Here is an 18,909-nt window from a genome sequence, read left to right as displayed (position 1 = left end):
TTGCTTGACAGTGTATATAGTATAGTGGTATAGTAGTAGAGCAGTAGGTATATATATTGAATTAGAGACAGAAGAGGGCATTTAAAATAACCAATCAGGATAAGAGCAGAGAGAGATGCAAGACTAACACAATCTTCTTTCTCTGTCTACCATCTCAATGCGGTTACGGCTTGTTCGCTTCCTCTACATTATATTATCTCTATGGTTCATTTGCTATTCCACACACATCAGTTGGTAATGAAAAGACGGACGCCCGAGTGCCCGACCCGCCCAACTTCAGCATTTGAAAACGTATCAAAATCGTTCCTTTAGAGTGCTCTGGGCGACCGCATTTTGAAATACGCTCATTAGCAACCTAGAGCGTCGCAGGGACGGGCTCCTAAGGGCTTGGGCACGTGGAATCGCTTAAAGCGTAAAGCGTATTGCGTATCGCGTAAAATTGTAGGATCAGGGAAAGTTAGATAAGGTACGCTTTACGCGAAAAAATTTGTCATCGCGCACATGGGTACAAAAATACGGGCGTAACTTTATTTTTGCCATGAGTGCGAGCGAGACAGCATGTGCAAAGCCAACGAAATACTCGCTGTGATTGGTTTAAAAACACTTACGCGCGTACTTTTTACTCCCATGTGCGCGATGACAAATTTTTTCGCGTCAAACATACCTTACCTAACTTTCCCTGATCCTATAAATTTACGCGATACGCTTTACGCTTTACGCGGATTCATGTGCTCGAGCCCTAAGTCCCACGTCCCAGTCACTTCGTTTCGTGCTGTAGAAATGTGCGTGTGAATCGGAGCGATCCGAGCACTCGGAACCTCTTAATGAAATAAACCTATAGGCAGTCTTTTATATATTTTTTCGGTCATACTGCAGAGACGTTGTTTTAGTCCGCGAGAGACAAGGGCATTACGGTAGAACGCACAGGGTTGAGCCGGTTGAGGTCAAGGGGGCCACGTCTTCAACATTTGAACACGTAAGCATTAATACAGCTACGAAAATTTCATACGTACAAGTTAAAGTATCGCTTGGCATTTTTGGTAACAGACATTCGTCTAAGGGTGCTTAATTGTTACAGAACAGTAACTCTTTCTGGACAATGACTTCCAAGTGGCTGTGCATAGGCCTGCTGATTTGCTTCGGCAGCTTCAGCTGGGCCGCCGAAGAAGATGTTCTTGATTGGACTGACGATGATTTCAAGGACGAGCTCCCACGCCATAAGAACAGTCTCGTCATGTTTTATGCACCATGGTAAGTTATAAACGTGGTTTTTTTCCGACTCCGCTGCCGCAGTTTAGGCACCGTTGTGAGCTGGCTGTTACAACTAAAACTCAAGCCATTTTCGTGTGTACGTGCGCCCCAACGCTTATATCTAATTTCTGCATTTGCATCGGCAGCTGGTATACGTAGGTATGGTTAAGGGATCCACGTAGGTAGGTGTTATTGAATCGTCTCTAATATGAATCTTATTTCGTCAGTGCTATAAGAAAAGTTTGCGAGTCCGCTGTTAACGACTAGGTACAGTTTTAAGCAAACTAGTTTAAACTTTTTCCACCATTTCAATCACCATTGACTCATTGTGTAAACAGGATTTCTTAGATACTTATACTTGATTGAAAATCAGTCTACTAAATTGAAAAGTAAATAAATAGACAGAACAAAATAATTGAATACAGCACATTATCATGAATAGTATTTTACTATTTTGTTTTCTAATTTTTTGTTTCGATTTGTCTTGAGAATAACATAATCGACTAGGAAAGTTGAAAGCAAAAATAATTAACACTTTGATTTCTATCAAGTATCTTATGAAAAGTATAATCTTGGAAACATAACATTTTTTTTCTGTGAACTACTTACATGTACATACATCGTTTTATCATATGCTTTTGATTTACTCGTCTGTTCAGCTGCTTGAATGGCGTTGCGACGTATGCACTTATCTCCATCTCTCTGTCTTTGTCATTTATTGGAGCCTAATGTGTTTATCATAATAAAGTGGCCACGGAGATAAAAAAAATTGCGGATTGCTCCTACATTAAATAAAAACGCAACTCTCTCAGATTATTCTTTTTATCATTCAATATTTTAAGTTTTCATTACGTCGATTATGAATGTATAACTTCGCCTTGAGGTACTGAATTGAAAAATAGATACTAATAAAATTTTACTGGGCAATTGTAATATTTATTAGTGTTTTGGATTTACTGTGCGCAATCGTAGTTTCCTTTTTGCCTACGTGGCACTTATGCACCACTTAATTTCATTATTAAAAAATTTATTACGTACCGTTATGTTTAATTTTTTTTTAAATGGTAAACTCTAACTATAGAATACCGTAACAATCAATTAACCATTTTAACAGTAATTAAAGCCGATAAATTTACGTCGTCAATGAAGTAATTTGATAAAAAATTTCTTTTTCACATATTGCACAAGCTGTAATATAAGTTGTTTAAAGGTACTTTAAGTAGAATTGTACAAGCACGGACTATACATTTCTGTGTAACTTTTTACTAATTTCACAATAGCGATTATTTCATTAACAATATTAAAATTACTAGAGCATTATTTTTTAGGTTCAGGCAAATGTTGCAACTTGCTAAAATTTCTGTAAAAATAGATTTTTTTCAAAAAAACTTTTTCCCACTTTATAGGTCTCTATCGAAAAAAACCATATGATTTTACCACATCGTCAAATACGTGGTTGTACCATACAGTTTTTAGTCATCTACCACATGGTTTTGTCTCAAATAACCACATAGTTTTCAAAACTACAGGGTAAAATACGTGGTTTTACCATTTGGGTTTTAGTTATTTACCATATGTTTTTGTCTCAAATAACCACATGGTTTTTAATAATCATACAGTAAAACCACGCATTTTACCATGTGGTAAAATCTCATGGTTTTTTTCAAAAGAGTTATTTTTTTAATCTGTAGATATATACTGTACCTTTAATAGGATAGGAAACATAGAGTTCGCACCTGGGGGCCCGCAAAGCGAAAAAAAGTTATATTGGAGGGGAAATTAACTTCGCATTCGTCTGCGAAAATATTTGTACTCGATTTTTTTGCATTTACTTATGCAAAATGATCCCCTGAAATCGAATTTGCATGTTACCAGGCTTAAAAGTTAATCAGTAATTGTTTAAACAAATTTTGCAAATTGTTTATTTTTACTCAAAAAAAGTTTTTTACTACCTTTAGACTATAAACAGAAAAAGTCTTTCGCAACTCTTCTTTGAAGGTAATACTTACCAAGATATTAGTTAATAAAGTTCCAAAAAATTTTAAAATGACTATTTTCATCCATGAAAAACGATATGAAAAACCAAAAATTCTCATGTTGCTAAAGTTCTTTAATACTCGATAAAAATCCTTGAACATATTTACAAAGCTTTTTAGACCATTATTTTATTGTAACCCCTTGTTTTTCAACTCTGTTTTGGGCTTTGACGCTATGAAAAAGTATATATATATGTTATGAACGAGAGACGCGGACCTTTATATAGATATACTTTTTCATAGCGTCAGAGAGCCCAAAACAGAGTTAAAAAACAAAGGCTTACAATCAAATAATAATCTCAAAACCTTTGAGAATGTGTTCAAGGATTTTTATAGAGTATTAAAGAACTTTAGCAACATGAGAATTCTTGGTTTTTCATATTGTTTTTCATGGATGAAAATAGCCATTTTCGCATTTTCTTTTTTTTCATGGATTAAAATAGCCATTTCCGCATTTTTTGGAACTTTAATAATTAATATCTCAGTAAGTATTAACTTTAGAAAAGAGTTGCGAGAGACTTTTTTTGTTTATAGTCCAAAGATGGTAAAAAAAAATTTTGGAGTGAAAATAAACAATTTGCAAAATTTGTTTTAAAAAAATGTTTAAACAATTATTGACCAACTTTTAAGCCTGGCAAATTAGATTTCAGGCAATCATTTTGCTTAAGTTAATACAAAAAAACCTGTTAAAAATAAATGAGCTTGGGAAAATAAATACTTTATAACATCTTCTGTAATAGACTTGAATTTATTTATATTAATACTCCATATATTACACGAGGCATCTTTCCTCAGCAACGGTTATCCTATACACTGAATATACGCATCAACATCAAACATGTAATAATCACGCAAATCGAAAATCGACTAATCGAGAGCTTCTACGCATGCTCAATGCCTTAGCATCTCAGCGTCGCGCGCGTAATTTCAAATTGACTTATATTCTAATACGCCTCCTTAAATTTAAAATTTCATGTTACAAATTTTAGTTGATTTTTTATTTTTATTTAAAATCAATCTTAAATCCTTTCCAAATTTAACAAATTTAATTCTCCCTATTGCCTTAGTAAAAATGACTGCTTCGTTATTTTCTGAGTTTACTTGAACTATATTAATTATACCGTTTGAACAATTCTCGTTTACAAAGTAAAGATGGGTTTCGATATATTTCGAGTTTTTCGTATATTACCAAATTTAGCAATTCTAATCGCACCAGAGTTATCTTAAAAACACTTATTGGTTCATTAACAATAATTGAAAAATCTTTTAATATTTCGATTGTCCATAAGATTTCGCTTACGCTTTCAGACAACGCCACATACTCAGCTGCTGTCGAAGATTTTGTTACACTTCCTTGTTGAACAATTTGAACAAGGCAAGATATCTACTTTGAAATTTCTGTCATACGATAACTTAATATCTTTTGTTAAATACAAATATTTTAAAATTCTTATTGCATATTTGTAATGAGTTTAATTTAAACAGTTTTAAAATCTACTTAAATAGATTACGCTCAAACTGATATCTGGTCTTGTTCCTGAGCTGATAAAAATAGAAGTGCTCAGATCAAATTTCTGTAGTTTTTAAATTCAGATGCTGCCCGTGCGGGCTCACATTTCAAGTTTTGCTCCATTGGAGTTTCATATAATTTAGCGTATATTACATCATACTTTTCTGCTAAAGATTCTATATATTTTTCCTGATCTAATGTTATCATATCAATTTAACGATCATAATCAATATTTATGCCAAGATATGTATGAACAGCACCTATTTCTTTAACCTTAAATTTATTTGTTAATACCCTTTTAGTTTCGTTAATTTTATTTTGACTTTTACTACATATTAATAAATCATCCACAAAGATAATTACATAAATTAAATTATATCGATCATGTATATAATACAAACAATAATCATTCTCGCTTCGTTTGAAATTTAAACTTTTTAAATATGTATCCAGACACTCATACATGTTGCATAATTTTCTGGTTTATACCTTGCTGGTTTTTTACGCGTTCTACCTAGACATTCTTATTGTACTACTTTTTTTGTAGTTTCATTACTCTTTACAGTTTTTATATTTTCATCAAAAACCGAATAATTATCAAAACTATCATTATTATTATTTTCTTTACTGTAAAAATTTTCATTTTCTTCATCATTAAAACCTACTAATTCAACATCCTCCTATGTGTTTGAAGTTTCGAACGTTGGAGCCCAACGAAAATCCAAAAAAAAAAAATTTTTGTTTTTGTCGTAAATAACCCAATAAACCAACGGCAAGAGGTGTATAATACCGTAAGAAAAAAAAAATCAACATCTAACCATTTTAAACATAATTGTTAACAATCAGAGTAACATACGTATAAAACGAATATTAAGCACTACACCTCTCAGTGATACATGGTGAAAAAAATTCAAAATAAATATTTCTACATACCTCTAGTTGTAAATAATGAATAAGGTACTTTATAGGCATCAGAAACATAACCTCAAAGGGTAATAAACTCCTGAAATTAAAAAAAAGTCGGAAAACAGACGTTTTTACGCTACCTACGTCCATTAGGGGCTGCGATAACGTATAAATATCATTACAAGGTACTAATACTAGTTGACCTGATTTTTTTCTGATTTAGGAAACCTAACCTCACTGTGCATAATGTCAAGAAAGTCATGAAAATAATTAGACGAAATTTTTGAAAAAATCTAGATTTATTGTTGAATTTTTTTTTTCCACATATAAGTAATGTGCGGTTGCGTCACCGGCCGGTACGGCTGCATACCAGAACGGTGAGGTTAGGTTTCCTAATTCTGAAAAAAATCAGGGAAACTAGTTTTAGTACCTTGTAATAACAATTATACGTTTTACAATTATCGCATTTCCTAATGGACGTAGGTAGCGTAAAAACGTCTTTTTTTCGATATTTTTCTAACATTGAGATCACATAACCAAACAAGGTTATGTTTACGAGAGCTAAAAATGACTATAAGTACCAAATGTGATACAAAGACAGTAATAAAAATCATTAAGACCCTTTTCGGGCCCCTAATGGCTGACTGTGACCGAAAATGGCAGAAAAAAGTCTACTTTCTTGAATTTCTTGACATTTTGCGCGGTGAGGTTAGGTTACCTAATTCTGAAAAAAATCAGGGCAACTAGTTTTAGTACCTTGTAATAATCTTCATACGTTTTACAATTATCGCATCCCCTAATGGACGTAGGTAGCGTAAAAGCGTCTTTTTTTCGAATTTTTTCTAACATTGAGATCATATAACCAAACGAGGTTATGTTTACGAGAGCTAAAAATGACTATAAGTACCAAATGTGATACAAAGACAGTAATAAAAATCATTCAGACCCCTTACGGGCCCCTAATGGCTGACTATGACCGAAAATGGCAGAAAAAAGCTATTTTCTTGAATTTCTTGACATTTTGCACAGTAAGGTCAGGTTTCCTAATTCTAAAAAAAAACAGGGCAACTAGTTTTAGTACCTTGTAATAACAATTATACGTTTTACAATTATCGCAGCCCCTAATGGACGTAGGTAGCGTAAAACGTCTTTTTTTCGAATTTTTTTTAACATTGAGAACACATAACCAAACGAGGTTATGTTTCCGAGCACTAAAAATGACTATAAGTACCAAATGTGATACACAGACAGTGATAAAAATCATTCAGACCCTTTACCGGCCCCTAATGGCTGACTGTGACCGAAAATGGCAGAAAAAAGTCTACTTTCTTGAATTTCTTGACATTTTGCACGAAGTTAGGTTTCCTTATTCTGAAAAAAATCAGGGCAACCAGTTTTAGTACCTTGTAATGATATTTATACGTTTTACAATTATCGCAGCCCCTAATGGACGTAGGTAGCCTAAAAACGTCTGTTTTCCGACTTTTTTTTAATTTCAGGAGTTTATTACCCTCTGAGGTTATGTTTCTGATGCCTATAAAGTACCTTATTCATTATTTACATTTAGAGGTATGTAGAAATATTCATTTTGAATTTTTTTCACCATGTATTACTGAGAGGTGTAGTGCTTAATGTTCGTTTTATACGTATGTTACTCTGATTGTTAATAATTATGTTTAAAATGGTAAGATGTTGTTTTTTTTTTTTTTTTCTTACGGTATTATACACCTCTTGCCGTTGGTTTATTGGGTTATTTACGACAAAAACAAAAATTTTTTTTTTGGATTTTCATTGGGCTCCAACGTTTGAAACTTCAAACACATATCCTCCTCTACAATATCAACATGTCTAGCAATTATAATTTTATTAATAATGAGTACTCTATAACCAACACTTTCATACCCTACTTATATTCCTACTTCTGCCTTTCTATCCCATTTATTATTTTGTTTAACCACTGGCACTCTTACAAATATTTTACTTCCATACAATTTTATATTATTTAAGTTTGGCTTAACTTCCATCATATTTTCATATAGAGTTTTCCTTTTAAAAGTATTTGCTAAGGTTCTGTTTTTTAAGTAAACTGCCGTTTTTACTACTTCTGGCCAAAATTTTTAATCTAAAAGACAAAAGACATCTCGATATATCTATTACTGATCGATTGTACCTTTCTGCAGTTCCATTTAACTCATGCACATATGGAGGGCATGGATATATTATAATACCTTTTATTATATACGTACCATTATAATACCCACACGCAAGCTAGATCTTTGCACATTTTTTTACAGCGTTAAATAAGTATAAAAGAATATATATTTATATATTATATTTATATTAAATTTTTTTGTACTATTAAGGTTACTATACTAATAAGATAAAAATTATCAAAAAGGTGTAGCTTGAAATATAAATTTGGCACTTTTGGGTACCCTGGGAAGTGAAAAATGAAAGGAGAATTCCTAATATACATCTCAATTAGTTTTTTTTTCACGTGAGCTAAAAAATATGTAAATATTTTTTTAGACCAAACAACTTTAGCTAATTTGTTTATAAAAAATTGTTTAAACAATACCTGACCACACTTTGGTTAGCACTTTTAGGTACAGTGACACATCCCAAACGAGATAGTATTAAAAAATTTCATCTGAATAATTTTCTTCCGTGAATGTCTGATCGGCCACAGACTAATATTTTTAATATCGCGCTCGCATCTGTATGTCACATACGCAGCTGATACACTCATTCTTGCAATTAGTCGCGTATACGACACCCACAATTGTTGTGTAAAAGAAGGCTTAGAAAGTATTGAAAAATTAGTTTTATTAAAAAATGTTTATTCAAGTGTATATTTTACAAAATGGGTGATCTAAGTTTTGTCAATAAAATAAATCGCAAACATAATGATAATGTATTCATAATTAATGATTGTTTGATAAAAAAAGAAGGTACATGCAAACGGTTGACGCTAAATCTGCACGGCTTTCAACCTTATATTTTGAAATCGACACGATTGGCTTGTGGTAACTAAAGCCAGATACAAACCTTAAATTCTAATCTATAATTATTTACGTCCTATAGTACTGTATTATCTGTAATAGGATAGTGTTAAATGCTAGTGAATGTAGCATAAAAATCACTTGTTAACCGCGGGTACTAAGTGCAGTTTCCACTTTACAATACCGGGCCACTTTTTTTGCCCTTGTTATCACTTTAGGCCTATGGGCAGAACTAGTAGGTAGTTTTCGTCGGATAAGTGCCGTCGTCTCTGGGGCTATTTTGTGGTCCGAGAAATCTGCGAAGCAGGGCCCGAGGGACGTAAGGTAGCCGTGGAGCGATGGCGCTTATGTGGCGAATCCTATTTTTCCTACCGAGGGCACACCAGCCTCTCAAAAACGCCCGAGGTAGGTAAAGTATATTACGCACGAATTTGCAAAGGCTTTGATTTAAGAATTAAATTAAGCGGTGAATGTTACATTTTGAGGTTAGAAGATGGGTATAGTTTTTTCTTTCTATGAGCACAAAATTTCAACTGCCGCTTTACGCATTCAGGCCACACTTTGCGTCCTTGTAATCACTTTGGACCCACAGACCAAAAAAGTTTTTGGCGTCCTCCGGGGTACGAAATGGTAGGGGTAAACGCACCATCTACCGTACACCCGTAAATTCACTTTATTTTGTTACCATGATTGTAAGACAGTTTGATACTAAATATTGACTCAGTAAATTTTAAATTGTTATTTACGATCTCAAGAGAGCACCGAAATTTTTTTGAGGTGTTAAAGCTTGTTAAAATGATTTTATAATAAAAATATGAAATAGAAGTCGTGTTCCTATTTCCGTACTGCCGTTCTCATTACCGGACCCCATCTACCGTACGCATTCCTATTACCGGACCCCATTCACCGTTTGACGACAGATTTGACTATAACCTCACATTTTGGCTTACAACTGCATATCGATCTCAGTGCCTGCTACATAAATCACGATGAAAATGTCAAAAGCAGAGAAAGATGGAAAATTGAAAATCAAGGAAAAAACGCCAAGTCAATTATGCAATTCAAAAAGATAGCAGACAGAAAAATCAAAAAAGAAAAACAATTACAGAGAGTGAAACAAAGATTCGAAAAAAAAAATAAAAAATTACGAAAGCAAGAAGAGAAGTTAAAAGCCATTGTAAACAGAAAAAAGTCTGTTGAGGAAGATTTAATGGACGAGACAGAAGCTATTAATTTAGAAAAGCATATTGGAGAACTTCAAGAGAAACAATTAAAACTAAACCAAAAAAGAAACAAAGATTCATCATGAGTAATTTTTGTAGTGCAAGTTATTCTTGAATATTCATAAAATCAAGTTGATTACTATTATAGTCTCAAGCTTTTTTACTGATTTTTGTTAGTCTAATTAAAATATTTAAAAGCAATAACATCTCATGATATGAAACAGAAATCTTTTTAATGAATAAATTTTTTTTTAATAAATGCAAATAAGTTATTTCATATAAACAAGCAGTAATTAAACTTAGATTAGTTTCAGCTTAACGACAATTAAATCTATTAATACTAAATAAAACATTACTTGGCAAAAACAATTCAAGAATAACTTGCATTACAAAAATTACTCATGATGGATCTTTGTTTCTTTTTTGGTTTAGTTTTAATTGTTTCTCTTGAAGTTCTCCAATCTGGATTTGTAAATCAATAGCTTCTGTCTCGTCCATTAAATCTTCCTCAACATACTTTTTTCTGTTTACAATGGCTTTCAACTTCTCTTCTTGCTTTCGTAATTTTTTATTTTTTTTTTTTCTAATCTTTGTTTTGCTCTCTGTAATTGTTTTTCTTTTTTGATTTTTCTGTCTGCTATCTTTTTAAATTGCATAATTGACTTGGCGTTTTTTCCTTGATTTTCAATTTTCCATCTTTCTCTGCTTTTGACATTTTCATCGTGATTTATGTAGCAGGCACTGAGATCGATATGCAGTTGTAAACAAAAATGTGAGGTTATAGTCAAATCTGTCGTCAAACGGTGAATGGGGTCCGGTAATAGGAACGCGTATGGTATATGGGGTCTGGTAATGAGAACGGCAGTACGGAAATAGGAACACGACTTCTATTTCATATTTTTATTATAAAATCATTTTAACAAGCTCTAACACCTCAAAAAAATTTCGGTGCTCTCTTGAGATCCTAAATAACAATATAAAATTTACTGAGTCAATAATTAGTATCAAACTGTCTTACAATCATGGTAACAAAATAAAGTGAATTTACGGGTGTACGGTAGATGGTGCGTTTACCCCTACATTACGTCACTAGGGCACAAAGTGCAAATATGAACGCCCGAAGAGCGCGCTTGTTGTAAGTTGGTGCCCGAGTTGCGTATAATGTTTTTCTTACCGAGGGCGCAAAGTGCAATTTTGGCGTATATACCTATAGACATCGTACAAAATTACCTTTGAGCATAGTAATTTATACTGTACTGAATAGCAATGTAGTGGAATACAAAATTTTACTATGTTACACATCAAATTCTACTTTAGAATGTGGGATATTTAAAAACGAATACTATAAAATTTACAATGTTGTGTAGCAAAAACTGTACTATCACAACTTTGGCTATGTTAGACATGGTAATTTTTATTATGCATTGTAATAATTTTTGTAGGGCTGCTACATAATAATAATAATAATAATAATAATAATTTAAAATATAATAAAAATTATTTTAATAGTAATAATTTGTGTCATTAAGTAAAATTGTCTTAGTTTTCCTAAAAATATAGCAATTTTCAGTACAGTTATAATACAACACTATTTTTCTCAGTGTAGAATAGCTGTTACTAAGAAAAAGGTTTTAAAAAATTTTTAAAGTAATTATTAATTCAATAATCAATTGAGTAACACCAATAATTTTTAATGAAACCTATTTAATTAACAAATAGCAAATAAATATTAAAAATTAAGTCACGAACCTTGGTATAACAAGAAGTAAGAGGTTTCTATTATTGTGATCACTTGTGATAGACTGGGTATAGGGTACTCGGCTCGCATGCCGAAGATCACTGGTTCTATTCTTGTAGAAAGTGTTATTTGAAGTAATACTTATATCAGGTCAGTTTTTTGGGCACAAAATTAAGATTTGTTAATGAATTTTTATCCATACAATTGATATAATGCACCGTAAGTTACATACTAGAAACTAATGGTTATGTTTGCTCTACAGGTGTGGTCATTGCAAAAAACTGAAACCCGAGTTCGCAAAGGCTGCAGAATTATTGAGAGGTCACGATCCACCAATTACTTTAGCTAAGGTGGACTGTACTGAAGCTGGAAAATCAACATGTAATGACTACTCCGTCCAAGGTTATCCGACTTTGAAAATATTTGCTAATGAAGAGCCTCCTAAGGAGTACAATGGACCTAGAGATGCTGAAGGAATTGCCAAGTACATAAAGGTAAGAATAAACTTGTTTCGTTAATATCTGCTAGTTATTTTATATTTGCTTGAAGAGATGATGCATCCTTGCAAATGTTATGAGTAAAAATTAGGACAAAATCTTTAATAGTGAATAGTTTATGTAATAAAACAATTAGTATTGTAATAGAAAGAGCCCGTCAGAACCATTCGCTGAGTATGCATGACAAGTGATACTCTAAGAAAATAAGCCCCCATATTCGGCGTTTTGGGAGGTATTTGTCGTATGTTTAAATATTAACTTAATAAATCAATAAATTACATTCAAAGGTAAGCAATAGCTTATTTATTTATTAACCTCCCAAAACACACATACTCCACCATGGGTGTTACGGTCGATTTCTTATCCCCTATAATTGTATTCTAATAGCGAATTTCACGCCTTTCTAATCTGCTTGGACAAAGTTTCCCTGTCCACATGGACAAAAAAAAACTGTTGCGCAAATTCTTAAGGCCCGCGAGTGACAGTAAAAAAATAGATCGAACTTCTTAATTGTACTCACGGGTTTAAATGCATAGCATGCAAATATAGTTTTTTTTCATATTTTCGAGCTCATATAAGTTGTAAGTGAAACAAAAAAATGTAGTAAATTAAATAATACTTTTCTTTTAGTAACATACAATTACAATAAGTAAACCTGTAATGCTGAAATATACGTATGAAAAGTGTCTTACCGAAAAGGTAAGAATATACATGTAGATTAATGATGCTACTAAAACAAAATCAATTAAATTTTTTATTAATTTTGTTTCACTGATTTCATTATGTTTATTTTCTTTACTGCTGTAAAACAGCGTGAACAAGTAGGAGTGGAGCAGAAAGTTGCGTATTAATGCTCTCATTGGCTCTTTCTATTTCAAAGCTCCATTGTGCTTTTTTCTATGAAATTTAATATTGCACGAAATACGAAATTATATAGCAATTTTGAAAAATACTTAACCAATAAATAAGAAAGAACTTAAGATATTTTTCCGATTCTCATTAGGTCAGTCAGATTGGTTACAGAAAAAAATAAGCCTTTTTTTTAAGAACACTGAAAACTCGTTAAAATTTAGAATGATATCACTTCGTAGTTTCTATTTACACACCTAGGGTGGTTAAGTAAAAAATTACATTATCATTTTTTGCTTCCACTTGTGGTGTGTGTATAATGTTATGTTTTCTGGTGATCGGTAAGTCAAAATTCCCGCCCACGTAGCGAGGGTTAATTTTCACTTTGGAAGCTCCAATGACGTAAGGAAATGATTGGTTCACGATTTCATACAAAATAAATATGCAGTATTGTCACTTCGTTAATTCATCAATTTTACAATTTTCTCTATCGATTAATTATTGCCTACGTAAAAAAATTAAAATAGGAGCCTAATATTTTTAAATAATCTAACCAACGAACCTGAAAGACTTTTTTGGTATTTTCTCCTCTTAAAGGCTTACATTTTTTTTAAAATAAATTGGTGTAAAATATATGTGATTTTGAGCATAGCAGATGCTACGACCTCGGCTCTACCGGTAATAAATTGCAAATTGGCCCAATTATAAACTTTGCAATATCTGCAGCATCAAAGTCAAACAAGGTTATTATTTTCGTTTTTTAGTCTCCTGAGTTTGTAAATCAGTTATGTTACTGCGTAAATCCTCATTTGCATTTTTTTTTTTTTTTTTTTTTTTTTTTTAATTAGAGCTAAGAAAAATATTATTACGTTTTATTTTAATCAAAAAAGCAAGTTTTTTTACATTTAATTCAACAATGAATTTGGCATTGGCAATTAGTTTAGAAATCACTGTGATTTTCAAATAATTTACTCATGGTATGATTGACTCCACTATTTCCGGAACTAACTGGGAAATAGTGGAAAATAGAAATATGAGAATAGAGTGCGCTATCCCCACATAATCATGTACCTTCTTGCTCCCATGATTACGAAAGAGACCGTTGCCAAGAGGCCCCACTAAACTTATGTTAACTATGGGGGGCCCTTATGCAGCTTTCTCTCTTGCACGAGGCATCATTGCACAGTACAGGGTTAAATGGGGATAGCTCACTCAAAGTTGAAAATGTAGAAACGTGCTAATAAAAATGTATGTTATATTTGAGAATTCTAGGAGTGCACATGAATATTTCCAGATGCGCGGGCAGGGAGGACTCCTCGTTCCTCGCCTCTCTGAATAATATTCCCAAACCTCCTTAATTTAAGTACAATCAGCGCTACCACATGGAAGCCTTGTGTGAATAGTTATCATAGTACTGAGCTTGCTTTGCTAACTAATAATTTATATTTTATATGTGTACACACACACACGTGTATATATAAAATTCTATATTATATAGTGATTTTAGGTCATTCCACACATCCCCCCTTCACCCTTCGCAGCCCCCCCCCTCTAAGTAAGGCAAAATTCTATCGATTTTAATGGTATTTTTATTCGTTTCAATTTTTGTTTTGCCTCCCTCCATTCTCCCATAGTCCCCACTCGATTTTATAGAGCTTACCTCTAAATAAAGTAAAATTCTATCGGTTTTTATCTCATTTTTATTGGGTTAAATTTTTGTTTATCCCCCCCTCAGCCCCCCTCACAATTTTTAAAAACTCCGTTCAGCTGATCTCTAGTTTCATGCGATCATTGTGGCTCTATTTACAGGTAATGTCTCTTACACGATTATCAACCATGTTTTCATCACTAATACTTATATTAAATCGTTGTTGTACTAATTTATATTATTCGGACTAGAGTGAACTACTTAACTTCTTAAAGGGTGTATTGTGTAAGTGAGAAAAATTTGACTTAGTAATTGCTCAATTTTTCTTTGTAAGTCATCCTAATTAATTGAGTTTTATTTATATGAACGAAACACTTATATTATTTGGAAAAATAAGATAATCTGTCATCTTGAAATCCCGTTAATAGATTTTTATGATCTAAGGCTTCAGATTTTCATGTCTCATTCTTATACCGGTTTTTTGATTGTGAAATAACAATTAAGAAAAGGATTTTTTGACTAGATTGTATATAAAAAGTTGATTTTCTTATTTTAAAAATACCTTGCACGTCTTGAACGTCTTTACTAGAAACAATTAAGAAAAGGATTTTTTGACTAGATTGTTTAAAAAAGTTGATCATTTTATTTAGAAAATACCTTGCACGTCTTGAACGTCTTTACTAGAACGTCTTGGATCATTCATGTAATACTTGTACCATGGCAGTACTTCTAACAATTTTTAAATGACTGTCTTGCAATACTTGTTATGATCTTCTATTTGAGTGTACTGTCCTCACCTGGGTCCCCAAGCCCACGTAAATTCTTATGGAGGAAAAGTTAGTTCGGTGGCCGCCACTAGGAAACTTGGGCCCCTATTTCCATAAAACCGCGTATTAAAATGGCTAGTGGCTCCAGCCCTTTTCTCCAACGACATGCACCTGGCCAATAACTTACATTCACGTTAATATAAAAAAGAATTTTCTCTAATTTTTTTATTTTTCCGGCAGTAATAATAATTCATTTTGATTAAATAGAATTTCAGGTGTTAAATGATTATTCAACAAACTTATGATTTTGTCATTTTTTTGTAGAGCCAAGTTGGACCTGCTTCCAAGGAAATTTTCTCCAGCGATGATTTTAATAGCCTATTCAATGATCCAAATGTTGTAAATATAGTTGGTTTCTTTGAAGACCAAAGTTTTCCCTTATTCAAAACTTTCCAATCTGTAGCCAACCAACTGAGAGAAAAAGCAACGTTTGCCCATACTTTTTCTAAAGAAGTTTCTGAATCAGAGAATTATAAGTAAGTACCCTTAGATGTTTAAATTCTTTTTAAGTATAAAACTTGTTTTTATTGAATGTTTTCAACCCATCATTTAAACTTATTGATGGCAACATATCTTGTAGGAACACAATCGTTCTATATCGGCCTAAATCATTACACAACAAATTTGAAGATAGCAAAGTAACATGTGATGGTAATGGAGTAGAAGAAATCAAGAAATGTATCAAACATAATTTGTAAGTATTGGTGATTCTACTACAATCAATTTATTTAATCAAAGATATTTCTACAATGAACGTTGTAAATTTCTTAATATGATTATTAGACAACATTTTGTTAAATAAAAATCTGACTTTTATATAAATTGATATTGATATCAATAATAAAAATTTTGTATCAGGATTTCCATAGTAATGAAATAGTATGTACATTAGATTAATTTCTCATCTTATGAATAACGACATTGATGATTTTTTCATTTTTTACACTTGTTAGAAGTTACCCGTATCTGCACAAGTGTAATAAAAGAAAAAATCATTTTTTACTCTGCTGAAACTAAAGCTAAATTAATCGCAATAATTCCTAAAAATTTGTAAATTTGAATGTTGTGAACTGCCATAATAACTTATTTGTATTTATTTTTCAGCCATGGCATCGTTGGCGTTCGCACGCCTGATAATATTGACGATTTTAGGAAACCGCTAGTAGTTGCCTTTTACGATGTTGATTACGTTAAGAACCCTAAGATTACAAACTATTGGCGTAATCGGATTATCAAAGTTGCCAAAGAGTTCGAAAATGAGTTTAACTTTGCCATATCACCAAAAGACCATTTCCAGCAAGAGTTAAATGAATTCGGTATCGACTACAGCAAGAGCGACAAGCCCGTGGTTCTTGCTCGTGATGAACAAAACCAAAAATTCGTTCTTGAAGGTGATTTCAGTATTGAAAGCTTGACGAAGTTCATGAATGATTTGCAGGCTGGTTCTTTGGAACCTTACATAAAGTCTGAACCAATCCCAGAAGATAATTCTTCCAATGTTAAAGTCGCAGTAGCTAAAAACTTTGATGACGTTGTAATTAACAACGGCAAAGATACTCTTATTGAATTCTATGCTCCATGGTGTGGATATTGTAAGAAGCTTGCACCTGTCTACGATGAATTGGGTAAATTAGATTTTTTTTTGAGATTTAAATTTCTTGTACAAGATAAATTGAAAATATACATAGTATTAAACTAAAATTAAATCAACAACAATTATACAAACTTTTTGTTTTATTTTTCATTAGGTGAAAAACTTGCTAACGAAGACATAGAAATCGTTAAATGTGACGCCACAGCCAATGACGTACCTCCGCCTTATGATTTGAGAGGATTCCCCACATTGTACTGGGTTCCCAAAGACTCAAAGGCCAGTCCTATCAGGTATGAAGGTGGACGAGAACTTGACGATTTCATCAAGTATATTGCCAAACACGCCACCAATCCGCTGAAGGGATGGGACCGCAGTGGCAAACCCATTAAAGCTGCTCAAGATGAATTGTAAAAAGTAAATGATTCCTTTTTTTTCTACTCGATAAGCATGAGAGTACACGCTGTGAGGGTGTCTATGTGCTCACGATGAACTTATTTTATAACTTTGTATGTGTCTTATCAGAGACTTAATAATGTGAGAATTAGTTGCAATAATCTTTTGAGATCAACTCGTTTAGAAAAAAAAGCTGAACTTAAACTTTTTTTAAATTGGTAATCGAAACCAAATCACGGTAAAAATGATGTTAAAAAGTAGTTTTTGTTTATTCCTGCATAATGGCATTTCGTTATTCAATATACTTCATTGTCATCTAAGTTAGTAATAAGAGTGAAGGAATCATTCCAGTTTGCAACAGCAATTTTTACTTAAAAATCGTGTAATGACTAAGTGATTACTGAACGAAAGTTAAATATAATAGTGTGTTAAGTCTATAGTAAATAAAAGTGTACGATGTCTTGGATTATATTTTCATTTCCTTTTTTTAAACGCATACAATTTTGCCAAAGTAACACTTTTTAGTATTGATAAATAATTTACTTCGAAACTAATGAAAGCGAAGTCCTTACGTTCAGCAAACTAAGCATAGGTGGCGTACTGTAGTTGAAACAAAAATGGCGTCACTGACGCACTTTTACTGTAAGCGACAATAATATATGATAATGTGGACTCACTTATGTGACAACATATCCGTCACGCTGACATCAGATCACGAATAGTTCACATTTTTGTCAATAGGACGCCATTTTTCTCGTAGCTATAGCACGCCATCTGGGGCTAAGTTTGCAAATTGTTAATTGTAGGGATCTCAGCAAAAATGCTATGTCTGCACATGGAATTAAAATTTACTCGAAAAATAGCGATAATTATTATAAAAATTGACATGCCAGTACTGTTTTTTATTTACTATAAACAAAATAAAATCAGAACTAATACCTTTTCCAATTACAGGTTATTTTTAAACAAGTTTGTAATGTATTTTTTAAGACGAGACTGCTATTTTAAAATATTATTATAAACACTATTTCATGCTAACATTTATAAATAAAAATACTTTTTGATAATTTACATTTGTTTAATGCTTATTAAATTATACACAATGTAAATGTGTGTGCGTGTGTGTGTGTGTCAGAAATAGCAACGAGCAACTCAGCAACCTCTATCCCGAACAGAAATTAAAAGTATAGGCAATCAGTAGGGCCTACTTAGGCTGCCTCTCGTGCCAACTGAGGTCCTATGTTGGCAGCGGCAGGGGGCGTTTGGTAAGCCCTAAGTAGGATGCCTCCATTGACGTAATATAACCACTTTTCAACCGATAAATATAGATATGTACATACGAGAATACACATTGTATTACAATTAAACAAGTCATGCTTCATTTCAAACGAATCATATTTAATTTCTTCATGAAAATTTTTCATCACGGCATTGT

At 32.5% G+C, this 18,909-nt stretch overlaps 1 protein-coding gene across 3 annotated transcripts; it reads left to right on the top strand.

The window, feature by feature from the left end:
* Positions 1-863: 863 nt before the first annotated feature.
* ERp60 (disulfide-isomerase A3) lies at positions 864-18,545 on the top strand. Of its 3 annotated transcripts, none has more exons than XM_089590039.1 (7): positions 864-976; positions 1,061-1,251; positions 11,929-12,160; positions 15,752-15,963; positions 16,068-16,181; positions 16,592-17,112; positions 17,236-18,545. In XM_089590039.1, exons 2-7 carry the CDS (start codon positions 1,100-1,102, stop codon positions 17,490-17,492), a joined length of 1,488 nt encoding a protein of 495 aa, XP_089446165.1. In that variant the 5' UTR covers positions 864-976; positions 1,061-1,099; the 3' UTR covers positions 17,493-18,545. The 3 variants fall into 3 exon arrangements, with proteins under 3 accessions (XP_089446165.1, XP_089446166.1, XP_089446167.1); XM_089590040.1 differs by having other exon boundaries at positions 1,048-1,251; XM_089590041.1 differs by having other exon boundaries at positions 867-976; positions 1,079-1,251.
* Positions 18,546-18,909: the final 364 nt, after the last annotated feature.

This window comes from Copidosoma floridanum, unplaced genomic scaffold (assembly GCF_036245765.1).
Source record: "Copidosoma floridanum isolate Cflo_tuat_1 unplaced genomic scaffold, Cflo_Japanese_pri ptg000011l, whole genome shotgun sequence".
Taxonomy (NCBI): domain Eukaryota; kingdom Metazoa; phylum Arthropoda; class Insecta; order Hymenoptera; family Encyrtidae; genus Copidosoma; species Copidosoma floridanum.
Note: the sequence above shows the minus strand (reverse complement) of the source record. Positions and strands in the feature narration are given on the sequence as shown.